General features: G+C 34.2%; 3 protein-coding genes across 4 annotated transcripts; 2 read left to right on the top strand and 1 right to left on the bottom strand.

Moving 5' to 3' along the window:
• Window positions 1-951: 951 nt before the first annotated feature.
• LOC100527232 (uncharacterized) lies at window positions 952-5243 on the bottom strand. Of its 2 annotated transcripts, XM_006580894.4 has the most exons (5): window positions 4960-5243; window positions 4109-4323; window positions 1431-1709; window positions 1224-1267; window positions 952-1129 (listed from the first exon to the last, which is right to left on the bottom strand). In XM_006580894.4, exons 1-3 carry the CDS (start codon window positions 5047-5049, stop codon window positions 1439-1441), a joined length of 576 nt encoding a protein of 191 aa, XP_006580957.1. In that variant the 5' UTR covers window positions 5050-5243; the 3' UTR covers window positions 952-1129; window positions 1224-1267; window positions 1431-1438. The 2 variants fall into 2 exon arrangements, with proteins under 2 accessions (XP_006580957.1, NP_001236754.1); NM_001249825.2 differs by lacking the exon at window positions 952-1129 and having other exon boundaries at window positions 1231-1267; window positions 4960-5152.
• A 4352-nt stretch (window positions 5244-9595) lies between these two features.
• On the top strand, window positions 9596-14260 carry LOC100814719 (glucan endo-1,3-beta-glucosidase 5). The gene is made up of 2 exons (XM_003526398.5): window positions 9596-10311; window positions 13041-14260. The coding sequence occupies exons 1-2, from the start codon at window positions 9977-9979 to the stop codon at window positions 14152-14154; spliced, it is 1449 nt and encodes a 482-aa protein (XP_003526446.1). The 5' UTR covers window positions 9596-9976; the 3' UTR covers window positions 14155-14260.
• Window positions 14261-16150: 1890 nt separating this feature from the next.
• Window positions 16151-24616, top strand: LOC100800133 (DDB1- and CUL4-associated factor homolog 1). The gene is made up of 15 exons (XM_006581333.4): window positions 16151-16305; window positions 16422-16614; window positions 16892-16973; window positions 17094-17210; window positions 17294-17475; window positions 17623-18442; window positions 18593-18690; window positions 18782-19205; window positions 19326-19928; window positions 20001-20183; window positions 20328-20894; window positions 21143-21253; window positions 21517-21635; window positions 21755-23324; window positions 23835-24616. Coding segments are annotated over exons 1-15 (5772 nt in total). The 5' UTR covers window positions 16151-16304; the 3' UTR covers window positions 24537-24616.
• Window positions 24617-26426: the final 1810 nt, after the last annotated feature.

Here is a 26426-nt window from a genome sequence, read left to right as displayed (position 1 = left end):
TTTTAAAGGTTTTCCTGAAAAAAATCACTTAAATATATTTTAAAAAGTTATAACAATAGTACATTTTACTTTCTTTTTTTTGTACTTATTAAAATTAAAGAAGAATATCTGACATATTTCTTATCATGTCTTTAACTATTTTAGTTGAGAGAGAAAGGGGAGAAATTGAGAAAAAATTATATGAAACTTATGTAGATCTCATATCTCTTATATTCTATTTTAATTAAAAATTTATCTTATACTTATATATTTTCTCTTTCCATCCTCTAAATTAAACACATTCCAAGACTCAAACTCCATTATTCTACGACTTCATTTCATGTTGGGCTTAAACAATCTCACACTCATTCAGAAAAATCACAAAGAACTCTAGACATACTTTTTCCCTCATTCATTACAGTATTTATCATCACAATGATATTTGACAACCTTAATTTATTTTCAAGTTGAAGTTTGACTTCAACCTCAAAAACTTGAACACATATAAATATCGATCAAGTATAGGTAATCATATATTGAGTAATCATCCATGGACGTATTAAAGCATTATTATTTTCATTCCAAGATCTTGTAGGAAAGGGAAAACTAATTTAAGACATCCTTGACAAATGCCACATAATTTTCTTTTATTTTTTCCCCTTAATACACTTAACGCTGTCCTCAAAATGTGATAAAATTAAGGGTTCTAAGAATTTTCTCTAACACAAGACTTGTGAGTTGTTGGCTTAAAGAGATATCAAATGTGGCTTAATGCTTATGCAATAAGAAGGCAGATTTCCCAATTAATTTAAGCCTCGCACCATTATATTTGATGCAATATCACGTTATAAGAATTATCAACATCAAAACATTTACAAAATATCAATTAAAAAAAACAAAATCAATATTTGAATTATAAAAGAGACTAAGTTTCTCATTTTCAAATAAAAAAGAATAACTAAGTTTGTCCAATGGAGAAATAGAAATCAAATTTCATATAAACAAATCTGCAACATATGTCTCGAATAACTCAAAAGAAAAACTAATCTTTAATTGCATTTTCAGAGTTCCTACAGGTCCTACTACAACTTTATTGTCGTTGTATATGTAGACTTTCAACATCACTTGGTATATAGTTCCAGAGATAAACCTGCATAAACATACTTATATGAGCAACAACAAATTAATTTACTAACCGAATATCTGAAGTACACAAGTTAGATTAAGCAAAGTGAAATACTTACCCTTCCTTTCACGCTAGATGGTATATTTGGAGACGCCTCTTCAACTTCAATATAACAACCAACCAAAGTCAATTTCAATATATCAAGTTAACAAAATGTAAAGTATTTACTTTCATATTTCATCAACACGTTTGAAAACAAGGAAAAATTAACTATGCAGTATGATGCTTCTATATTTATTCTCTGTAACACAACTCAAGCACTTACATTCACTGCTATATGACCATATCTGCATGATTAACATGTGAGGGAAGTTCAACATCTTTGTCTTCATCCAAAAAATCCTCCCGAGCATTGTCAGCCAGCATAAGTGCAACTAACCAAAAGAGGGATGAATCAAGGGATAAAAAGGCACCACCTCCAAGGAGACCAGTTTTAGCAGTGGGGCATGTATATGTGAGATCATGATGCACATTGCGTTTAAGGTGAAGGTGTTCAGTGATTGTTGGCCATAACAGCATAGTTAGAGCTAGTCCAGTCGAAAACCTAAATGAATACATAATTATACGAAGAAAATTCATTCAGCGGGAATTACAAGATATACAGATAAGGAGATGAATATAACATAAAATTAATAATATAATATAAATAGGTAGAGTGCATAAGGATACAAAGATTCCAGAGTACAGTCAATCCAGTGCATAATCTTTTATATCATGGCTGCCAGGTGCTTAGTATAAAGTACTACCCAGAAGATACAAAAATGTTTCATACGAACTTCAAAATGGGACAACAAAAATGTTGTCTGATTTCATTTTAGGGAGTACTTTTTAGATTCGTGTATATAGAAAAAGTAAAATAAAAAATAAAAAAATGAGAGATACATTGCATATAAATAATTGTATCAGATGTCACATGGTATTAATTTTTTTTAATGTTCAGAGAGTGAACTCCATTAATTAAAATACCATTTATGGTGTCAGATAGTTGATGCATTCTACATTTCTACTAGCAGCAATCAACATGTATTTTGCATTGCATTGACTGAAACAGACTTATTTTGAAAAGAGTTTTGATTTTAGGACACTCAAATAATACAAACACTCCATTGGCATCTGTCTCTAGGTGTAGACACCTTTTGGGTGTCCAAGTATCTTTTTCGTTTTTAAAATATAAACAATTTGGAGGACACATAACATAATGAATCATGAAACCAAAGTAGGAAGAGTAACAAGTAATTTGTTGCATAAGCCACCCTAGAGAAATCATGTTACATACTTACATTACAACTAAAACTGCTCACTTGTCAATGGAGTTGTAACAACCTTTTATTGAGGGAAACAGAAAATACCCAATATACGTTCATTTTTTCTCTTCCATCTCATTTTCACTCTATCTTTTTTCTTCTTATATCTCTCTTCTTTTCACTGCAATTCACCTAAACAGGGTCCAGCATTTTACTCTCAGAAGATACTACAATAATCGAAACTCATCTATATTTTGTCTTGGGTGTTGGAGGCACCATAATAATAATAATACACATTCTCTTCCTTTGTTTCTGGTCTAGTTCTATCAACTGGTATCAGAGCTCCAATCTTGGAGCGTGGAATTGTTAATGGTGACGAAGGCGAACGCGAGAATGGAGACGCGCATGGAAGCCATGGAGAAAGTGAAAGAAGAGAATCCCAAAGTAGTGGAATCGCAGTTAAGTTCGATCGAAGGGATGATACAAAGGTTGGTAGCGGCATGGGAGAAAAAATCTCCTACTACGAACATTCACACAGTTGACGCGAGCGGAGGAGATGAGGGCGCTACGGCGCATGACGGCAATCGGTGGAGGAATTTGGAAATGCCCATATTCGACGGTGAGGATGCTATGGGCTGGTTGACAAAAATCGAAAGATATTTTCGATTGCGTGCCGTAAGGGAAGAGGACAAGTTGGAGGCTGTAATGGTCGCGATGGATGAGGAAGCTCTGGGTTGGTTCCAATGGTGGGAATCTTGGAACACAAATCATTCTTGGGATGGATTCAAGATTGTTGTCACCCAAAGGTTTCAAGCTTCTAGCCTGGGAAATCCTGTTCAATCGTTGCTAGCACTGGAACAAGAAGAGACAATGCAAGGATTCATATGTCAATTTGAGAAGTGCGTTGGAATGGTGAAGGGGTTGGAGGAGTCATTTCTGGTGGAAGTGTTCCTCAAGAGGTTTATGGAAGAGATTAGAACTAAGGTAGGTAAGGCTTCATGAACCAAAGAACTTGATGGAAGCTATGATTAAAGCTCGAAGAATGGAGGATAAGAACAGAGTTCTAGAGAAGTTACCCTTGAGTAATAGCAAGGGGTATGATCTACATAAACCTAGTTATTCGAGTCAGAAATTTGTAAGGGATTGGCAACTAGCAAATAATAAGGTAGTTGATATGGCAAGGTAGAAGAACCTTCCATAATTTGTCACAAACCGAAGTAAATGAGGAAATAAGAATGTTTCACCTGGGAAGAAGAGTACAATCCTGCTCATGTGTGTATGAATAAACAGTTCAGATTGATGATTATGGAAGAAGGCTGTTTTCCTCAACTCGACCTTGAGGACAAGGTCCATCTTGAGGGGGGGGGGGGGGGGTTATTGATAGATGAGGAAAAAATGTATGTTAGCTGTCAATTAGTTAGGATAGCTAGGATAATTAACTGTTAGTTAAGAAACTATAAATAATCTATTAGAGGGGAATTAGAGGGAACGAATCTATTAGAGGGAAGGAGGGATTAGGAAGTGGAGGGTGGTGAAACCTCGAAACTCATTTCTATTATGTCTTGGGTGTTGGAGGCACCATAATAATAATAATACACATTCTCTTCCTCTCCTCTCTGCTTCTGGTTCAATTCTATCACGGACACAACTCCAATTGAAAAATTAAACCATAAGAAATGGATAAGAAAACACTACTTACAATGCAACATTGAAGAAAACCATGAAAGTCGTGCTTTTAAAGAGAACTCTTTGTGGAACAGCTTTCCCTTTGTAAGGGTAAAACAGAGAGAGATATCCAACCACTGTGGAAGCAATAAGAAAAATTACAGAAAGATACCCCAATGCAAGTGTTAGATCGGCTGAGAACTTGCATGTCACACCATCCTTGACGGGCACGGGCATTCCAGCAGGAGGCTGTAATTATTAAAACAAATATTCAGAATTTCCGCTCTATTTTTTATCACACGCTAAGCAATTTCATATTACCTTGCATCAACAAATTTGATTTTTTTTAAAGGTCAATGGTGATTAATTTATTAGTTTTTTGTCCGCCGAAGGGTGAAATTTATGACCTTTCATTCTTTTCATTCTTTCTTAATCCCCAAATCAATCTAATAACTCTTATTAACAAATTTTATGTGTACACATAATTATCACATGACCCAGTTCATATATGTCATTTTTTAAACCTAATATATCTTGCAAATTCCAAAGTACAATAACAAATTTGAATACACCAAATGAATAAGAAAATAAGTGTTGTTTAGTCAGTAAATATGTTTTTGAGTTTTTTTAACTTTAATCCAAACATCTATTAATATATGAAGGACTAATCTTTTGATATACCAATTATCGGGATCTATTTAAGGAAATTAATCTCCCAATTCTAACCATCAAAATCTTAATCACATACTTAACTTAACAGACAAGTTATATATCAATCATATCAGACAATATTCATACTCAATTTATAATTGATCAAACAAAGATTAACCCGTTCGATTTAAAAAGATGTCACAGATAAATACTTGCAGAAAAATAATTGATTACCTTTTTGTTCTCGGCTATGACTCCCAAAATGAAAGACAAGAGGCCGAAAAAGGAAACAATGAGAGCCATTAGTTTGACGGTGACGGCCATAGTGTCCTGCGTCGAGAGGAGAAGGGAAGGGACAAAGAAAATGTACCGCACAACGAAGCTGAACAGAAAGCGTAAATTAAGAGTGTGAAGGGATTGTGTGAATAGCGAAAATCTCGATTACGTTATGGTAGACTAGGCTGGCAGCGACGACTGCTAAAACGTCAACTTAGATAGAATCACCCGTAACAAGGACGGCGGAATCATTACGATATCGACATTTATTTATCTATTTGGTTAATTGATTTTTTAAAAGTTTAAATTTAAATTGTTTATCGATACTTTTTTTTATCAAACATTAAAACATTTAAATTTGATTTTTTAACATAATTATTATCTTTGTTTTTATCAGTAACGATAATTATTATCTTAGTGTTTACAAAAATAATCATTTTTCCAAAATAATCCGTCCCGAATTAAAAGCGTTTGCAGTTAAGACTAGGTTAGATCTTTTTTACTCTCACTCTTGATTTTTAAGGTTCACACTCACACTCTTGATTTTCTTATGGACAAAAAACTATTTTTTTTTCTTTCAAAAAATTATCTAAAAGGAAGGATAATTTTGTAGTTTTAGCTATAATCTTTTCCCTCTCTTTAATCAGTGTTGGCCCACGAACTTCAAAAACGTGAAAGTTTTCACATACCAAAAACAACCGAAAATTGATTGGCAGTGGAGATATCTCTAAACCAATAAGTAACAACCAAAAACAAAAGATATCATCATTGCTTTGATAGAGCACATTACAAAGTGATTTCAGACCATGGCATTAGGGATCCCAATGGATTCAATATGTATAATATTTATCTTTATACTTGCATACTCGTAGTCATGTAATATTTGTGGAATAACTACTTTAATCTTATTCTCATTCCTACTTGATATTTATATACACATATTTTATCTCTAACTCACACTTTATTTATATATAAAGTTAATAAATAAATGAATAAAATATATTGATTAAAAAATTATTATAAATAAATTAAAAATTTACTCTTAAGTAATCCAAATATAACATTAAAATAAATAAACATAATATTACATTTGATTCTCTCTATATATATAATAAATGATTACATAATTCATCATCAAAAATTTAAGAATAATATAAATGATTAGATTAGTTAATTTCATAAATTTTTATTTCAAGACTACTCGTATGATTTAAGAGATGATTATTTTTTAAATATATTTTTTAGCTAATGAGTAAACATTGTTTTGTTGATAGCTCAACAAGTATACTCATTTTCATAAAAAAAAATGAATGCATATCATTAATATACCTCCTAGTTAACTAGGATTAAATAAAAAAATTAACAATAAAATAGTCCTGTGTTTCTCATCATTAGGACAAAAAAAATATTGCATTTTATTTCTTATATATGAGACCGAAGGTATTATTAAAAATAAACAAACATTGATTTGTTGAAATTTACTTCATAAATAAACATTATAAATATAATCATCAAACATTACAAAGATAAGCCATTAAATATGGACAAAAATCTAAACTACTAATATAAGCACCAAATATTTTCAAATAAAAAAGTTGAAGCTTCGAATAACACAAAATATCATTCACAATTTGAAGTCAGTTTTAAAAGAATTTATTGACAAATTCATAAATTTGCACATAAAAAATAATAGTTTAATATTCTTAAATAAAATATTAAAGAAATTTAACATAAGATATGTTGAATTGGAATTCACTATTATATGTTAAACTGTTATTGTTAGTCACAAAATTAGAAAAATATAATTTTTTTATAAAAAAGTATATATATAATATAAATTATTTACATAAGTAACATATTTTAATACATTAATATTTAATATTTATGATATATATGTGAGGAGCTAGGCAAGCATAACGAATACTATAATAGTCATTCTTGCATCCATTCTCATGATAAAGTGTGGGTAAATATCTATCCCCAACCCCAATAAGCGATAAATTACTTTCATTCATACATTACCTCTCTAAGATGTGTGTTTCGAGAACGAACCAAACGAAAACCAGTGGACTTGTAACATTTGAGGAGTTGACAAGGGGGGGAGTGATTGCATGGGCAAAAGATATAAGGGATGGACAAAGAATAGCTCATCACAGGCTTCTAACGTGAGCGCGAGAAATACATGAATAAAATGAAGACACCTGAATGGAGGAATCTAAAAATTATATAAATATGAGGCTCTATAATTAAAAAATTATTTAAAAATATATTAATTGATACTACCCAACCCGCCTCCCTTACCTCCTATTCCTCAAATATAAATACAAAGAAATCATTATCTTCCTCCTTAATCTCTAAGAACTTTACCTCCTCCCAGCAATGTCTTTCGCATTCCTCCTCCTTCAATCTTCTTTCAACTTCTTTTTTTTTAGTTCTCCTTTTACTCTTGTAGGTTCTTCAACCCACCTGCCATCAATTTCATCATGTTTTTTTTTTTCTTCTCATCCACATTACCACCACATGGCGGTACTTGGAATTTACATCTCTTTAATCCCCTTAGCTCTTACCTTTTGTCTCATTAAAGACTCGTTATGCATATTTATCATCTGTCAAAGTTATTGTAAATTATTCTTCCAAGCAACATTCCCCTCACTTACAGCTCCTCATCTCCCTCCCTATCCAAATCATTTTTCTCCTGTTCAATGTGATGTATTATCGTTTGTAAGTTCCCCAAAAAAATATTGTTTAAAGTCTTCAATTTCTACTTGAGATCTTTTTAAGTTATCCTTTAGTGTATGTTTGCCAGGGTACAAAGAAAAAAATGAAAATTTTAAATTAAAGTAGAGAATAAAAGTATAAGTTGCACAAAATTTTAATGTTCAATCCACTTTTTTTCACTCTCTTTAATCTCTACCAAATGAAACCTTAGGATATATTTAGTTGGGGAAAAGGAGATAAATAGAGAAGAAATCCAGAAAATCTCATGTGAATCCTATACTTTAATTTAAAAATTTATCATTTATTTTTATCCTCCAAATCAAACATGCTCTTAGTACGTACTCATCCCATCCACTCACCTCCAAGCTATCCCAAGCCTTCAATGTTGGATCAAGTTCAAACTATATTTGAGTTAGTTATCATACATAGCTTCGGAATGAGTGAAATACCAACAACATTGTTCAACTTTTAATTAATAGAATTAGAACCACCAGTACATCAGGTCTATCAGCGAGGAGGAAACAACTTGTTTAAACACCAGTTTATGTATGCATGCCTACCTTCCGAATATCGTCTGGCTTCTACATTCAAGATTCTTCTTCTTTTTTTTCTCCTCTTAATCCTCTATACTCCATGCTTTAATCAAAATTTAAATAGCAAAGCATATTGTCGATAAATGAATAAAATATAAAGGTAGAAAAAAAGTTTAAAGCAAAAACTTGCGAATTAGAACTTCGTCGGGCGTTGAGGCAAATGTTATCCAATATCTCGCACGCGGCATCACAAGACTCCGGAGTGAAGGAAGGTACACGTCTGGGTCACGACAACGAGTATTGATTGATTAAAAACTTTCATGACAATGTGATTTTTCTTTCGGGAGAATAATAATAAAAAGTAGAGCAAATAGTCAAATACGGATACCTACTAGTTAGACGCTACAAGCCCACAACAAACCCGTCCAAGTAATTTACTCATTAAGAAAAATATCAAATAATTTTAAAAAATTATAAAGGTGAGATATTTTTTAATTAAAATAGTTTCAAGAATTAATTTAAGTCATTAACATTTTTTTAAGAATTATTTTCTCCCCCTTGTTGTATTTATGGGAGAACCACTGTAATGGAAAGACAGATTCATATGTGTCCAAAATTCTATTAGATTAGAAAATCCTACAAAATCCCAATAGGGTTTTCAGAAAGTTTGTAAGAACAATAAAAAAACTTAAAAAAAAAAAACAGCAGAAGAACCAAAATACTTCATGGAGACATGGACTATATTTATTTTAAGATCGAGATATGGACTATTTAATGATAGGCTTTCAGAAAATATGCAAGAACACTAAAATAAATAATAGAAGATCCAAAAATTATTTAATGCTTATAATTTTGAAGGACTATTTTTTTTCGGAGATTAAATTGAATCAAATACTTTTTTCAGAAACTAAATTAAGTGCTCATATAAAAAATTAAATTAACAAAAAATGCTAATTAATATCATAAAATATTATAAAACTAAAAATATTTTTTATTAAGACATCATTAATACAACATATCTTATGTTATTTATTTATTTTTAATTATTTTATAAAAAATATTATTAATTTCTCAGTAACACCCTAAAATAATAAACTTATTATTAGCATGCAATTCCATTATTTCCACAAAAAGAGAAATTTATAAGATGCGTTATAAATTATCTTTTATTTTTTTCTCATTTTATCCTTTTCCCTTTTCCACATCCACGTCTCAACAGTACTATCATTTTTTTCTTCCTTGGATAATCCAACAGTACTTGAAAGTTGAATGTCAAAATATCCCACAAAACATTTTCCTCGTAATAATTGCAACTTAAACATGTGATTTTCGAGGTTTTTTTTTTTAAAAAGTCTGACACGGACACCACTGTGCTGTGCTGCTTTGCTTTGCTTTGCCTGTTTTTATTTCAGTTGCAAAGTTAAAAAGAAAGGAAAACAAAATAAAAAGATTCTCCACCACTTAACTTGTTCCTCATTCCTCCGTTTGTTTCCCTGTACTTATTAATGCACAAAGCAGCTTAACTCAAAAGCAGAAGCAGCAACAACAAACATGTCCTTAGGATCCGTTCTGCACTCACAGTAGTTAATGCCTCATTGTGTGTTTCATTATTATTCCCTAACCAACTCTCTTGACCCTGACTTCTTCACTTGTGCTTTTTTTTTTTAGATCAACAAATTAAAGTATTAAACTTTGAGGATCAGATTTTGGTTCTTGTAATTATAATGATGGGGGGTGGGAAGTTTAGTAGTTTTTTTGTTGTTTTTGTGTTGTTGGTGGGGTCAGGGAGTGGGATTGGTGTGAATTGGGGGACACAGTCAACACACCCTTTGTCACCGTCGAAGGTGGTGAAGATGCTGAAGGACAATGGCATTCAGAAGGTGAAGCTTTTTGATGCTGATGCTGGTATCTTGGATGCTCTCAAGAAGTCCGGAATACAGGTCATGGTTGGGATTCCAAATGACATGCTTTATACGCTGGCTAACAGTGTGGAAGCTGCTGAAAAATGGGTTTCCAAGAATGTCTCAAAACATGTCTCTTCTGGAGGAGTGGACATCAGGTACACACTGCACACACACACACACACACACCCTTTTCTCTGTGTTGGGAGATTCTGTTACCAACCATTGGCTGAGTTGAAGTTATGCCTTTACTTGTTTGTCACCGTTTACATTGCTTTGCTTGGTTGTTTATTGATGAAATGGATATGCATAAAAAGAGTTTTTTTTTTTTTTATATATAAGAAATGTGAATGGAAAATGTCAGTTTAATGTAACAACTTGGAATTTATGGTGCAGCCGGGAATGCGAGTTAACTTGGGGCTGAAAATTTCAAGGGAATATAAATTTCTGACTATCTTTTTGATTTTGCATGTTATCCCTAATTTCAAGAGATGCAAAGTAAGGAATTCTTGACAGCTCTGGTTGTTGAACTCTGAAAAATATACTGGTGATGAATTTGTTGCTTCCACAATATTGTAGGACAATCCCTATGAATGTATGACTTCTAACTCAGCTTGCATTCTGTTGGCTGTTGCATGTATTCATTACTGTAAACATTAGTCCTTCTTCTTCTTCTTCGGTGTATTCTTCGTACCCTATGTTTTTGCTCCCTTAAAAATGCATAGTTTCTCTTTGCTAAGCTCTGTGTTTTGCAGATTTTAATTGTTTGTTGCGTAGTTCTTTTGTTTTGGATATTTGTCCTGGACACTAAAGGACTGTGTTATGTGATACAAAGCTTTTGAGTAGTGGTGGTAGTGGTACTGTAAATGTTAGAAGGAAACATTGCAACTGGAGAGGAAGTGACTTCTAATGAATGGGAATTAAGTGTCTTTCCTAGATGAAGTTGTAGTGGAATACGCAATGTGATGCATTTGTTTCAGGGGTTTAGTTTGTGCTTTGTTATGGTCATATTCAGTTTGGAAGATTGTTCAATGTCTAATCTTTCACATCTTTTACTGTCTAATATATTCCTCTAAATTGTCATATATGCTGATCTGGGAAGGTCCACTAATTGATACCTACTTGGAATGAAATGATGCCCCTTGTTTGAGGTTTCTTAATAGCCCAATCTCCTTAATTTTACATTCATCTATTTATGTAAATGATTGTAGATTCTTATGTCAGAAAGTCATGTGCACTCTTGATGACCAATTGGTCAGACTTGGTTCCTGCCAAAACTTGAAATGGCAATTATATTATATTTTGTTATTCATGAATCATATGGAATCCTTGTTCTCGTATGCAATTAATGGGGAAGTTTCCCAAACATCATTAGATTCGGAAGGTTATGTTTAGGTGGAATCCTTGTCCTTACAACTATTAGCTGAATTTTTTCCTTGTATTTTTTTCCCCCCAATGCCAAAGCCCATTTATGATTTTTTTTTTTAAAGAGGTTTTTTTTTTTTTGATGAATTAAAAGAAAGAGGTTATTGTTTCACTGTTAGTGGAAAGAAAAATTGCTTTTTGTTGACTTATATTAATCATCCTTGTTTTTTGTTCTCTGCATTGCTGAAAGCCATTCTATTGTTAATCTCTGCAAAATGTGGAGCTTAACTTGTTCCTACACATTCTTTCAAAAAAAAAAAAAACTTGTTTCTACGCAATTTACCAAACAAGTTTTATGTAAATAAATTGTGCAATTAGAGTTGGAGTTCAACTACTCATTTGATGGCATGTGATCTCTGCTGCAGTAAGATTCCTCTGTAATATAATTCGTGGGTGTATATGATGTTTATTTCTATTCTGATCCTTTGCCAACTGGGGAAAAAACAAGAGATTTTCCTTATTGGGTCAACAACACTTACCTTTGTAAGAATTAATGGTTTCCCTTCTAGAAGATCAAGATTCAAGAAAGTATATGTCAGCATCAATGGTGATTTATCCTTGTTTTTTGTTCTAAAAATTAGGTTTATTAATTCATTTATCATCACTTCAGTAATTACTTGAGCTCTATGGTGATCGATCTTTTTTTTTTTTTTTTTATCAGCAAAGATATATATATATATATATAAAATCTGAGTACCAGAGGTTCTAAAATACAAAGATTTGGTTAACCATACATTTGGTTCCAAATATCAGACTAAATGAAGTCTAGATAGGAACCAAAGCCAGGCCACAAACATGGTAGTAATAGCTACTGTTAGTCTATGTTTCTATCCTCTGCTAATACACAAACCCTGCTCTAAGATTGCTAGACCATTGATTAAAATGGATTGAAAAATCTTTCTCCAAATTTCTCAGCCATGTCCAGAGTAAGAAAGCTGCCCCATCCATCAATTTGTTGTTTGGAGAAAATTATCTTGTTGCTCTGTTGCCATATAGTCCAAGTCAAAGCCAATCACCAACATTTCCACCTATTAACCCTTATCCCATCAGCCATTATGGATCCATGTTGGAGGAAATGATGTCTTGGGTTTTGCGGAAAAACACCTAAGATGTTCACCCAAGACAAAGATTTTCACCAAATAGGGGATGATTTTACTGCAGTGAAAGAACAAGTGTCATCCTTATATCCAGCCCTACGTAGTAGCATATGAAATTTGCGAGGCTCAAAATGCATGTCATCCTAATTTTTTGTTGGAGGCAGTATGTGGTTAGAACTCACAAGGAGATAGATAGGAATATTTGCTTTATTGAAGGAAACAGTGTTGCAACTTTATTATCAGTGGATCTAGCTCATGCATTATGGATAATGCCGTGTGTTTCCTACATTTCTGATTTCACCAATTGTAAACTTCACACTATGTATTATTTTTTCTTACACTTTATACCTTGTGGGTTTTGCAAGGTACGTTGCAGTGGGGAATGAACCATTCTTGTCAACCTACAACGGTTCCTTCGAAGCCACAACTCTTCCAGCTCTCCAAAACATCCAGGCAGCTCTCACAAAATCCGGTTTGAGCAATCGTGTCAAAGTCACTGTCCCCTTAAATGCCGATGTATACCAAAGCTCATCCGAAAAGCCATCGGACGGCGGTTTCAGACCTGACATCAACAATGTGATGCTGCAGATTGTCAAGTTCCTTAACAACAACGGAGCTCCCTTCACAGTGAACATCTATCCTTTCATCAGCCTCTATGCAGACCCCAATTTCCCTGTTGACTACGCCTTCTTTAACGGCTACCAGCCCGCCATAAACGACAACGGAAGAAACTATGACAACGTGTTTGATGCCAACCATGACACTCTAGTATGGGCACTGCAGAAGAATGGCTTCGGAAACCTGCCTATAATTGTGGGGGAAATAGGGTGGCCAACAGACGGGGACCGAAATGCAAACCTTCAATATGCACAACGTTTTAACCAAGGTTTCATGTCACGTTACATGTCTGGAAAGGGTACCCCAATGAGGCCTGGTCCTATAGATGCTTATTTGTTTAGTCTCATAGATGAAGATGCCAAAAGCATTCAGCCAGGTAACTTTGAGCGTCATTGGGGCATGTTTTACTTCGATGCACAACCCAAATACCAACTTAACCTTGGGTCAGCACGAGGTAACGGGCTAGTAGGTGCTAGTGGTGTTGATCATTTGGCTAAAAAGTGGTGTGTTTTGAAACCCTCAGCAAACCTTAATGATGACCAACTTGCACCTAGTGTGGCCTATGCTTGTCAAAATGCTGATTGCACTAGTCTTGGGTATGGAACTTCTTGTGGCAATTTAGATGTGCATGGTAACATTTCTTATGCTTTTAATAGCTACTATCAGATAAATGACCAGATGGATAGTGCATGCAAATTCCCCAGCCTTTCCATGATCACTGACAAGGACCCTTCTGTAGGAGATTGCAAGTTCAGAATCATGATCCAGACAGATTCTGCGGAGCTACATGGAAAAGTTGGATATCTAACAACAGTGCTATGTTTTTTTGTACTTTTGCTATTCTGTAATCCTTGGTTTTGATTTGGCTTGCTTTTCGACTCGTATCGGATCAAGTAAACTTTGTAGCAACTAGCAAGTGTAAGAAAGAAAACGCGTTACAATGTTTTATCACTGCACTAATGTTGTCTGTCGTACTTGTCCCTGTCCCATAATTGTTTATTTTCTTATAAATTTACATTAGAACGTAAGAAAGTACTATGAAAGGATTATTTAATGTTTTAAATTATTTTTTAGAAAATGTAAGGATGATTTTTGTGTTTTGGATGTAATAAATATTTTTTAATTTCTTATCACGTGTTCATAAGTAGGATTGTTCAACGAGGGTTTACCGGTTGGTAGAAGATTTTGATAATATGCACAAAGTTAGGTTATGATGTCAATGTAACCATTGCACACACAAAGAAAGTATTCATATTAATCATTGTGGATCAATTATGTGTGAGCTTGTTTTAGCTAATACTTGATGGAAAAGAGTTTTATTATTATTTTATCCAACTAAAATAAAATTATATTTAGTATAAATTAGAGCAATTTGCTCCTCTAGCATGACATGCAGACACAAAAATACACTGTACATACTTTTTAAAATGCCAAAAAAAAAATATATATTCTTAACATGTGTAACTTTTTTTTACGACTGAACAATTTTATATATACTATTGATGAGATAAAAAATATGACACGTGTCTCAATAAAAATTGTATTATTAATCATCTCTATATAAATTATAATAGTTTTCTTGAATGAGAGTGCTTGGGCATTATTCAATTAAAGCATTTTTAGAAATTTTTCTTTACCTTTTATCTCCTTCAACCTATCCATTCTAATTTATTTTAATTATAACTTAATCTTTAATATAAATTGAAAGTAACATTGTACTATAACAAATTATTTATTATAAATCTAAAATATATTTTTATATTTAAAAATATTTTACTTATTATTAATTTTAATTATATTACTTTATATAGTTGATTTTTAGAAATATTTATTTAGTATAAATTTTAATTATATTGTTTTTGCTTTACTAAAATTTAATTATATAAAATAAACACTTGTACAACTAAAATAAATAATTAATAATATATAGATAACAATGTCTGACTGCCCAGCAGAAGAAATAGTAATAGATACTCCTTGCCTTCCTATTTATAATATCTAAACTTTGCATTAATTATTTTTATACTAAAAATATCTCATAATAAAAGAAGAAAAATAATGTATTTGACAAATAATTAGAAGAGAATAAAGTATTACTAAAAAAGACTTTAAAAAATATATAAATTTAAGATAAATTTGTTGTTACCAACTAAATTAATCACTTTTTTTTAATATTGATGAATTAGATATTGAGTCTTATAAATAAAAAGATATAAAGTAATCTTGTGTCTCTGAGTATATATGACCATTTTTTTAATTTTAGATGCATTAATTATATTTTTTCTTATCCATTCTTACTTTTTTTCTTACTTAACTTGTATACTTTTACTTAATTATTATTATTTTAAATATTAATGAGAAACAATTAAATGAATAGAATTATAAGAAAGATAATTTTGGAATGATGATATAAATAATTAACAGATTCAATATGATTAATCAAACTAATTATTTTTTAAAAAATGTGAATGAATTGAAAGGATTACACAAAGAGTAACATATAGATTTCGTTGATAAAAAAAATAGATTCTATTTAATGATCATCGATATAAAAAAAATATAAAATAAGCACTAACTAATACAAAGTAATAGCGGTTTGTATCTTGTATCTATTAATGAAGTTCGAATTTTAATTGGTTATCCATGAAGATTAATCACCACTTTCACCAAAAAGTATTTGGTATCAATATTATAATAAAAGAAGTAAAAAATATACAGCGCAATAAAAGGTACAAAATATACAACACATAAAAAAACGTACAAAATATATATAATGTTTGGGCCTGGTCCTTGAAGGTAACGGGCATTTCCTGGGTAGGTTTAAGAAGCGGGTCGGATATCTCCGGAAGCTTCCGATCCATCATCGCGTTGGTGTTAGTTTATGCGGTGCCCTTTCTCACTGTTTCTCCTTCTTTCTTTTTCTTTCTTCTTCATTCATTTATTCTCTCTTTCTTTCGCTCTCACCTTTGTAACAAAACAACTCAAACTCTGCTTACGATCATATCAACCCTAGTACGTAATATAGAAGATACATACATATAGCATATTCATAATTAAACACTCACAGAAAAAAAAAATAACTTAATCAAATCATATATTATCATCATCATACGGTTATCTTGTCTCAGTGTCGCTGATGATGGAGGATCAAGCGAATCAAGCGCCACCGCCGCAGGATGAAGAGGAGGATTCTAAGAAGGAGGAAGAGGAATTGATTGCGAAGGTCAACAAACTCATGGAGAAGATTACTTCTGCACCTGATAACCCTAACGCCACCGTCCTCCACGCCCTTGCCTCTATTCTTGAAGCGCAAGAGTCACGGTATGTTTTGTTATCTGTGTTTTTGTTTTAACAGTTTTCTTCACACACGCTCGTCATTTATTTGATTCCTTTTGGAATAGTTTCTTAGGTGTTGATATCTGAATGTATCTGTAAATTCGGTTTTTTATTTTTATGAATGTCAATTTTATGCCATCTATGTGCTCGGTTCTGGTTTAGATTCTGAAAACTGTACCTATAATATTTTTGGGAGTTTTATTTTCTTTTTTTTTTCTACTGCCTTCTAGTTTTCTGTGGATAATTTATTTTTGCAATGTAGATACATGGAAGAGAATGGTCATTCTTCCTCCAGCACTGCACGTGCTGCGCATATCATTGGTCGCCTTGGCGGTTTAATCCGGGTATTTTCTTGTCCATTATTGATTATTCTTTTTGCTAATTTCGGTGTAGAGTTTTTTCTTAAGCTAATTTATTGTATTAAATTATTGAGATTGTACTTTTGGCTCTTCTGGACTTTGCAGGAAAATGATGAGTTCTTTGAGTTGATATCTTCAAAGTTTCTGTTAGAAACAAGATACTCGACTTCCATTCAAGCTGCTTCTGGCAGACTTCTCCTGTGCTGTTCCCTCACTTGGATTGTAGGATTTCGTTTTTTTTTACTTGTTTCTTTTTTGTTTTAATTCTTTTCACCCAATTGTTCTGATGAAGTGTAAATGGACAGTATCCTCATGTTTTTGAAGAATCTGTCATGGAAAACATAAAAAATTGGGTGATGGATGATAACACCGGGTTGCCTGCTGAAGAGCAGAATTTGAGGCATAATCCAGGTAGAAGTGAGGCGGCCTCAGATTCTGAAATGTTGAAAACCTATTCTACTGGACTCCTTGCTGTGTGTTTGGACGGGTATGCTATGCTGCTCAATCTTTAGGATATTTTTCAGATTTATTGCTTTGATGTTTGGCTTCCAGTTGATGCTGGTGGTTATCTTGCTTATCCCTATTTTATTTCTTTCTTATTTTTTTTCCTTAATTAACTTTGGAATGATCTCAGTCAAGGTCAAATAGTGGAAGACGTATTGACATCTGGCTTGTCAGCTAAGCTAATGCGTTATCTTCGTATAAGCGTGCTGGGAGAGACAAGTGGCAACCAGAAAGATGTTACTCATATAACAGAGAGTAGGCATGCATCTACGAATACTTCAGCAAGAGGTAGAGACGATGGTCGTGGTAGATTTCGCCAGCTCCTCGAATCAAATCATTTAGATGATACTAAGATGATTGATGAGAGATCTTTAGATGACGTAACTCTTGAAAGGGTAGATGGTGAACCACCCGATGGGCTTGGTGAAGGTACTGATGTCCACAAGGTAGATTCTGATGGGGAGGATACATGGCGCTGTAGAGATATACGTGATGGAAGGATAAAATATGGTGAGCATGACGATAATATTAGAGATGACTCTTCAAGGCGGCGTGCAAACCGTGGATGGGGAAGATCTAGAGGGAAAGGTAGGGTCAATGAAGGGGCTGTAGAAAGTGATCCTATTTTGTCGTCTCCTGGATCTGGAAGTAGATTAGGACAGGGGCGGAGTGTTAGAGACAGAAGCATATTGAGGAATGCTGACGTTAGGAGGGGGGCTGATTCTAAGAAGACCCTTGGCAGGATCCCTTCCGAGGCTTCTGCTTTTGAAAGAGAGGATGATGATGATTGTTTCGAAGAGTGCCGAATTGGTAGTAAAGATATTACCGATCTGGTCCGGAAGGCAGTCCGATCTGCTGAAGCTGAAGCTAGATCAGCCAATGCACCTGAAGAAGCTGTCAAAGCAGCTGGTGATGCTGCCGCTGACCTTGTTAAAACTGCAGCTTCTGAGGTATGCTTGTGTTCATTTATTTTTTTCTCCTGAAACCTAAAATTGTACTTTGTGCTTACATATATGCCTATGTGATTGTGATTGTGATTGTGTATCAGTACTTTATAGTTTAAACTCAATACTAAAATAGTTTGTTTCACATTTTTTCAGGAATATAAATCCAGCAATGATGAAGAAGCAGCTTTTTTGGCTGCTTCGAGAGCTACATCAACTGTTATTGATGCTGCATCTGCAGTTGAAGTTTCAAGGTATGTCAGAATATAGTTTACAAGTACCTTTTAAGATCTGATTATATACATGAACTGTTCTTTAATAATGTTGTTCTTTGGTTGGTGGCAGGAGTTCTATCTGCGACAATACTGTGACAGAGAATGTGAGTGGCAAAGAAACGGAAACTAATGAGGATGTTGAAGAGTACTTCATCCCAGATACTAAATCACTTGCACAGTTGAGGGAAAAATATTGCATTCAGTGTCTTGAGTTACTTGGAGAATATGTAGAAGTTCTTGGCCCTGTGTTGCATGAGAAGGGGGTTGATGTGTGTCTTGGACTTCTGCAGAAGAATTCTAAACATTGGGAGGCATCCAAAGTTGCTTTGCTGTTGCCTGATGTCATGAAGCTAATCTGTGCTTTGGCTGCACATAGGAAATTTGCTGCACTATTTGTGGACCGTGGGGGAATGCAAAAGCTGCTTGATGTCCCTAGAATGCCACAAACTTTCTTTGGTCTTTCTTCTTGTCTATTTACTATTGGTTCTCTTCAGGTATTCTTGTTGTTTAATAGTAGTGATAATTCCGAATTGAGATGCCCACAAATGTTATTAAGTTCTCTCTCTTTCACACACAACACTGCTATATTTTCTGACCCTAAATGATTATTTCAGGGAATCATGGAACGAGTTTGTGCTCTTCCATCAAAAGTTGTTAATGAAGTTGTTGAGTTAGCTCTCCAACTCCTTGACTGCAATCAAGACCAAGCCCGTAAGAATGCAGCATTGTTTTTTGCTGCTGCATTTGTCTTCAGAGCAGTTCTTGATGCCTTTGATTCCCTGGATGGATTACAAAAATTACTTGGCCTTCTAAATGATGCTGCTTCAGTAAGATCAGGAGTAAATTCTGGAGCCTTGAATTTATCTAACTCAGGATCACTTCGAAATGATCGATCATCTGCTGAAGTGCTGACGTCATCTGAGAAGCAGATAGCCTATCACACTTGTGTTGCTTTGCGGCAATATTTCAGGGCACATCTCCTTGTCTTAGTGGATTCCATTCGTCCAAACAAAAGCAACCGTAGTGCTGCTAGAAATATTCCAAGTGTAAGGGCTGTGTACAAGCCGCTTGATATTAGTAATGAGGCAATGGATGCAGTATTCCTACAATTACAAAAGGATCGGAAGTTAGGTCCTGCATTTGTGAGAACACGTTGGCTAGCAGTTGAGAAGTTCTTGGCATCTAATGGACATATTACTATGTTGGAATTGTGTCAGGTATGACAGTTATTTTACACATTCCCCATATCTTGCAATTTATTTATTTATTGTTCTCTTGGTTGTCTGTAGGCCCCACCTGTTGAGCGATATCTGCATGATTTGCTTCAGTATGCATTGGGTGTTCTTCACATTGTTACATTGGTACCTAGCAGTCGTAAGATGATTGTAAATGTAACATTAAGCAATAATCGTGTTGGTATCGCGGTAATTTTGGATGCTGCAAATATAGCTAGTAATCATGTGGACCCTGAGGTAAGCTTCTTTTGCTAGCAATTTTAGTGTACACTGCCCTAATTTCTGCAGGTGGTAATAGAAAGTCTTTTAGGATTTTGACTGACATACTGAGTATCCAATATGGTATCTTAACTTTTGTTTGCAAACACTTTTCCATTTCAGATAATTCAACCGGCATTAAATGTTTTAGTCAATCTTGTTTGCCCTCCTCCTTCAATCAGCAATAAACCAGCTATGGTTGCACAAGGTCAGCAATTGGCATCTTCCCAAACATCTAATGGTCCTCCCTCAGAGGCTAGAGATAGAAATGCTGAACGTAATGTCTCAGATAGAGCTGTTCACTCTACCAGCCAGATTGATCCTAGGGAGAGGAATGGGGAGTCCAATGCTGTAGATCGAGGCAGTGCTTCAGGATTAAGTACACAGCCTGTTAATAGTCTTCCACAAACTCCTGTTGCTTCTGCAGCTTCAGGATTGGTTGGCGACCGAAGAATATCTTTGGGTGCAGGAGCAGGTTGTGCTGGCCTTGCTGCACAATTGGAACAAGGATATCGTCAGGCAAGAGAGGTTGTCCGCTCTAATAATGGTATAAAGGTTCTTCTGCATCTCCTCCAACCGCGCATATACTCACCTCCTGCTGCTCTGGACTGTCTTCGTGCTCTAGCATGTCGAGTCCTGCTTGGATTAGCCAGAGATGATACTATCGCACACATATTGACAAAGCTTCAGGTGAAGAACATTAACTGATAAGATTTCTATTGAACTCAATCATACTCAAACTGGACCTTATCCTTTTGATGCTGGTTTTTGGTGGGTTTGGATTTGTCAGTATCAAGTGTTGACATTGAGATAACTCCGCTTCAACTTTTTCCTTGTATACCAGTTTAAATTCTGTTCTAATGATGGCTTCCGAAAAAAAATACATTTTGCCAAATGTTGAATTCAATATCCTGATTTTTTTTGTATGGGTGTTCTAGGTTGGGAAAAAGCTATCGGAACTGATTCGGGATTCAGGCAGCCAAACACTTGGAACAGAGCAGGGTAGGTGGCAAGCTGAACTTTCCCAGGCTGCAATTGAGCTAATTGGGGTGAGCATTTCCATTCTTTGGTGAAGCTGAAGTTTGTGTTTCAGGGTTTATTGGTTGGATTAAAAACCTTGTTCTGGAGCTATGTTTTGTGTTTACTGTTTTTCATGTGCATCTATTTAATTGACTTGTAAGGTGAGGGTTGCCCCCCACTTATATGTGCACTTATGCAGTGATCTTGCATAAACAAAAAAAAAGATAAATAGATATAGTATTGTGCTTTATGAAGGCTGATATTGATACTTCTGTTGAAATTGTATTTGTAGATTGTTACTAATTCAGGGCGTGCAAGTACATTAGCTGCTACTGATGCAGCTACTCCAACTTTAAGGCGCATAGAAAGAGCAGCTATAGCTGCTGCGACTCCTATTACTTACCATTCAAGGTTTTTTTTCTCTCTCTAAATTTTACTGTTCAGGATTTTCCTATTCATGTGCTGCCCCCCTTCCACCCCTTGGTGGAGCCCTTTTGATGACTCTTTTGTGTTATGTTTATCTTGTTCAGGGAACTCCTGCTCCTAATCCACGAACACCTACAGGCATCTGGATTGGCACAAACTGCTTCTATGTTGCTTAAAGAGGCTCAGTTGACTCCTTTGCCATCATTGGTTCCTCCCTCTTCTCTTGCACAACAACCCATCACACAGGAAGCTTCTTCTACACAAATTCAGTGGCCCTCTGGTCGTGCTCTTTCAGGATTTCTCACTCACAAATTAAGGTTTAATGCAAAGGATGATGATGCTGGCTTGAAAAGTGATTCTGTCTCTGCAAAGAAAAAATCACTGACTTTCTCATCATCTTTTCATTCAAGATTTCAACACCTTGACTCTCAGTCATCAGTGAAGAAATTGTCAGATACTGGTAAAGAGTCATCCGAAACTACTGTGGTAGAGACTACATTTGGATCTTCAGTGAAACATAACATTGATACTGGATCTCAGTTTAAGACTCCAATTACCTTGCCAGCGAAACGTAAATTATCTGATTTGAAGGATATATCAATGTTTTCATCGTCTGGAAAACGATTAAACGTTGGAGATCAAGGATTTCGTTCTCCTATTTGTTCAAGTGTAATTCGTAAAAGCTGCCTGCAGAGTGATGCTGTTGGGCTTTTCTCACCAACCTGTAACCTGAAACAGAGCCGTTGTATGGGTGACTTGGTGGATGAGAACCATAGTATTTCAAATCTAGTTCAGATGACACCATCTTCTCAAGTATTAAATGACCTTCAGCCCAACAATGCTGAGCGTGTAACATTAGATTCTTTGGTGGTTCAATATTTGAAGCATCAGCATCGCCAATGCCCAGCTCCTATTACCACTCTTCCTCCACTGTCTCTTCTGCATCCACATGTCTGTCCTGAACCAAAGCGAAGCCTAGATGCCCCTTCTAATGTGACAGCTCGGCTTGGTACACGTGAATTTAAATATATGTATGGGGGAGTGCATGGGAATCGCAGGGATCGTCAATTTGTTTACAGTCGGTTTAGGCCGTGGCGTACTTGTCGGGATGATGCTGGTGCCTTGTTAACATGCATTACATTTGTTGGGGACTCTTCTCATATTGCTGTTGGAAGCCATAATGGGGAGCTCAAATTTTTTGACTCCAACAACAGCAATGTGGTGGAGAGCTACACAGGTCACCAGTCTCCTTTGACTCTTGTTCAGTCTTTTGTTTCTGGTGAGACCCAGCTATTACTTTCTTCAAGCTCCCAAGATGTTAGGTTGTGGGATGCAACATCGATTTTAGGTGGTCCTAGCCATTCATTTGAAGGATGCAAGGCTGCCAGGTTTAGCAATTCTGGGAATGTTTTTGCAGCCTTGTCATCAGAATCTGCACGACGGGAAATTTTGTTATATGATATCCAAACATGTCATATAGAGTCAAAGTTGTCAGATACATTTGCAGCTTCTACAGGACGAGGTCATGTTTATTCGTTAATCCATTTTAACCCTTCTGACTCAATGCTGCTTTGGAATGGTGTCTTGTGGGACCGGCGGGTTTCTGGGCCTGTTCATCGGTTTGATCAGTTTACAGACTATGGTGGTGGAGGTTTTCATCCTGCTGGCAACGAGGTATGCATAATCTTGCATCTGTCTAAATAATAGAATTTTGAAACAACCAAGCCATATTGTTCTATTACAATTTATCATGTAGGGTAATTATAAATTTGGAGGAAAATTATCTTATATTGACTACAAGTGAAAACTGAGAGAATAGTCATATGTAAAATGTAGGTATACTTATTATTCTGTATGGAAGTGGATGAAGGGATGCTTAAAGGTTTGAATATAAATCTTGTTGTGAAAAAAGATTTTTGTGATTACCCCCCGATAATTCTAGAATTATTGAATTTGACACAAGGACTGCATTATAGTGACTGTAAAAGTCTCTGAAAAGTTAAAGGTACAAGACAGATTATATAACCAATGACCTGAACTAATGGGCCTATGGCCCAATACTGAAAGATATTCTCACAGTGACCATATAGTATTTTTAATTATTTGATTTGATTATACTTTTCATCTACAAGGTGGTTTTCTGACCTTTATCCATTTATGCTGGATAAAAAATTGTTTAATCAGGTTATTATAAACTCTGAAGTCTGGGATTTGCGCAAGTTCAGACTGCTACGCAGTGTACCTTCATTAGATCAAACATCAATAACATTCAATGCACGTGGTGATGTAATGTATGCAATTCTGAGGAGAAATCTTGAGGATGTAATGTCAGCAGTCCACACTCGTCGTGTCAAGCATCCTCTTTTTGCAGCTTTCCGCACAGTGGATGCGATAAATTATTCTGACATTGCAACTATCCCTGTGGATCGCTGTGTTCTTGATTTTGCAGCTGAGCCAACAGATTCATTTGTTGGGCTGATTACTATGGATGATCAAGATGAGATGTATGCTTCTGCCAGAATCTATGAAATTGGTCGTCGGAGGCCAACTGATGATGATTCTGATCCTGATGATGCTGAAAGTGAGGAGGAAGACGAGGATGATGATGACGACGATCCTGATGTTGATCCTCTGTTAGGCCCTGGTCTTGGTGGGGATAGTTGCAGTGATGCTGATGACATGAGCAATGATGACGATGATGATAGTGTGAGTGATCTGGATGAAGATGGAGATTTCATTTTGGATGACGTAGATTTTGATGGAGGACCTGGCATTTTGGAAATTGTGACAGAAGGTGATGAGGATGATGATGATGATAGTCAGCTACTTGAATCCCTAAGTAGTAGTGACGATGAGGATTTTGTGGGTAATGGCTTTGGTTATTAATTTTCAATCGAGGAGAAGCTGTAATTATTTATTTCTTCATCATATTCATTTTAGAGCGAAATGTTAATTTTGGCTCAAAATTTTGCTGTTTTCTTTTACCTTTTTATGTCCTCTGCGATTTTATGATGCTGAAAGGGTCTAGAAGCGCAGTTGTATATAATAATGTTAAAAAAACCGATGGCCTATGATCTTTCTTTTTTGATCCGGATGTTGGGAGCAGAGATGTCAATGTTCGTAGTAACAAGGTTATAGAGGAAGAAAGAGTATATTCCTTAACTTGCTTTATGCAACTTCTCAATTTCGTGTTCTATCCGGGGTCACTTGGAAAGTGCGAATATAAATGCATTATTGCACGCTTAATTAAGAGTGTCTATCATTTGTTTTAATTTTTAGTTCAGAATTTGAAAAGAAAAAAAAATCCGGTTTATCTAGTTTTTATTTGCTTCCGTTTTTTCATCTGGTCTCATTTGTGAAAATCATAATGCTCTTTAAGCATCTTTGTGAATTGAATTGAATTGATTTTAAAGAGAAAAATAATTCAATTGAATTTTTTTGATTTTGTTAATTTATCATTTCATTAGTTTAATTTAAAATTTTAATTCAATCTGATTCAATTTAAAAGGTGAATTGGATGATTTTGTTATATGTAGTTTTTTAGCAAAAGGGGAAAAATAAAAGTAAGAACATGTTTTTCCTATATATTTTTCTCCTTTTGCAAAAAAAAAAAATTACTATTTTTGTACAAAAATATTTTTTTTATTCTATATAAGATGCCAAAGGTCGTAAAAAAATGAATCTGCAATTCTCGAATTTACAATCAGTCAATACAAGATTTAACGTTAAAATTTTGATAGGCTAAACTAAAGCACACATTAAAATAAATCTCGTTTAAAATTTGGGAATTACTTATGCGCATACACTCTTCTTTTAGAGTGTATAAATTTTTAACAAAAAATTGTTCCTATTTGTATGTTGTTTTCAAAGTTCAAAATAACATTATGTTTTTTTCAATTATACCATTATTCCAATTAATTATTTACACATTTTTTGAAAATTGAATAATAAAGGAAAGAAATGCTTCAATAGAGAACATAAAGGTTGGCTTCAAAAAATGAACGTTGGCTTGGAGAGAGAAACGAGTTAACTAATAGGAAAATGGATGTTTTGTCTTAGATAGAGAGATATAAGTCAACTAATAAAAAAAAACAGGTTAGTTACGGAGAAAGAGAGGGAAAAAATCATGATAGTTAATTAGGAAAAGAGAAATGTGGAATGGTTGAAATGATTTGTTTCAAAGGATACAATTGGAAAAGTGTTTGCAAATTTAATAAAAAACAGTAATAATTTTTGTTGGTTGGAGTGCAAAATCATTAAACAACTATGATAAAGGAAAGGAGGAAGTGATAAATTTAATTCAAAAATATCAGTCATTTATCCTTTAATTTAAATAAACCATTTCTATCTTCTCTTTAATTTCTAAACAATATTAAATTAAAAAATTCTCTCTCCTCTCACTGGCATTAATTTTCTGAGTCTCTCTTCTCTCACCTCATACTATAGAATAGATATATCATAAAATTTTTGTATATTATAAAAATAAGTATATGTTTTCAATTATAATTTTTTTATAATTTCATGTGCATATTAAATATTTGTCTAAAAATCTTACATTTGATAATTTTAGTACACTTATTTTTATTAAAAATTTATCAAATGTAAATTTTTAACAAAAAATAATAATTTATGTTTAATACAAAATATTACTATATTATGTTGGTTTAATATGCTTCAAAAATTATTTATGCTTATTATCACAACACCCATAAGCTAAAATTTATGCATACCCTAAGCTAAAATGTACAAAAAATGAACGTAAGTTTTTATTACGCT

The sequence above is a fragment of the Glycine max genome, chromosome 6 (genome assembly GCF_000004515.6).
Source record: "Glycine max cultivar Williams 82 chromosome 6, Glycine_max_v4.0, whole genome shotgun sequence".
NCBI classification, from domain to species: Eukaryota; Viridiplantae; Streptophyta; class Magnoliopsida; order Fabales; family Fabaceae; genus Glycine; species Glycine max.
The sequence above is the reverse complement of the archived record's forward strand: the minus strand, read 5'-3'. Positions and strand labels throughout refer to the sequence as shown.

Excerpts from the sequence above, each read along its gene's own strand:
- LOC100800133 (XM_006581333.4), top strand. Across the intron at positions 17,211-17,293 it reads GCTGTTCCCTCACTTGGATT|TATCCTCATGTTTTTGAAGA; the intron begins GTAGGATTTCGT and ends GTAAATGGACAG. Across the intron at positions 18,443-18,592 it reads TTAAAACTGCAGCTTCTGAG|GAATATAAATCCAGCAATGA; the intron begins GTATGCTTGTGT and ends ACATTTTTTCAG.
- LOC100814719 (XM_003526398.5), top strand. The coding sequence starts at position 9,977 with ATGATGGGGGGTGGGAAGTTTAGTAGTTTTTTTGTTGTTTTTGTGTTG. Across the intron at positions 10,312-13,040 it reads TCTGGAGGAGTGGACATCAG|GTACGTTGCAGTGGGGAATG; the intron begins GTACACACTGCA and ends GGGTTTTGCAAG.
- LOC100527232 (XM_006580894.4), bottom strand. The coding sequence starts at position 5,049 with ATGGCCGTCACCGTCAAACTAATGGCTCTCATTGTTTCCTTTTTCGGC. Across the intron at positions 4,324-4,959 it reads TCATAGCCGAGAACAAAAAG|CCTCCTGCTGGAATGCCCGT; the intron begins GTAATCAATTAT and ends TAATAATTACAG. Across the intron at positions 1,710-4,108 it reads GTTTTCTTCAATGTTGCATT|GTTTTCGACTGGACTAGCTC; the intron begins GTAAGTAGTGTT and ends GTATTCATTTAG.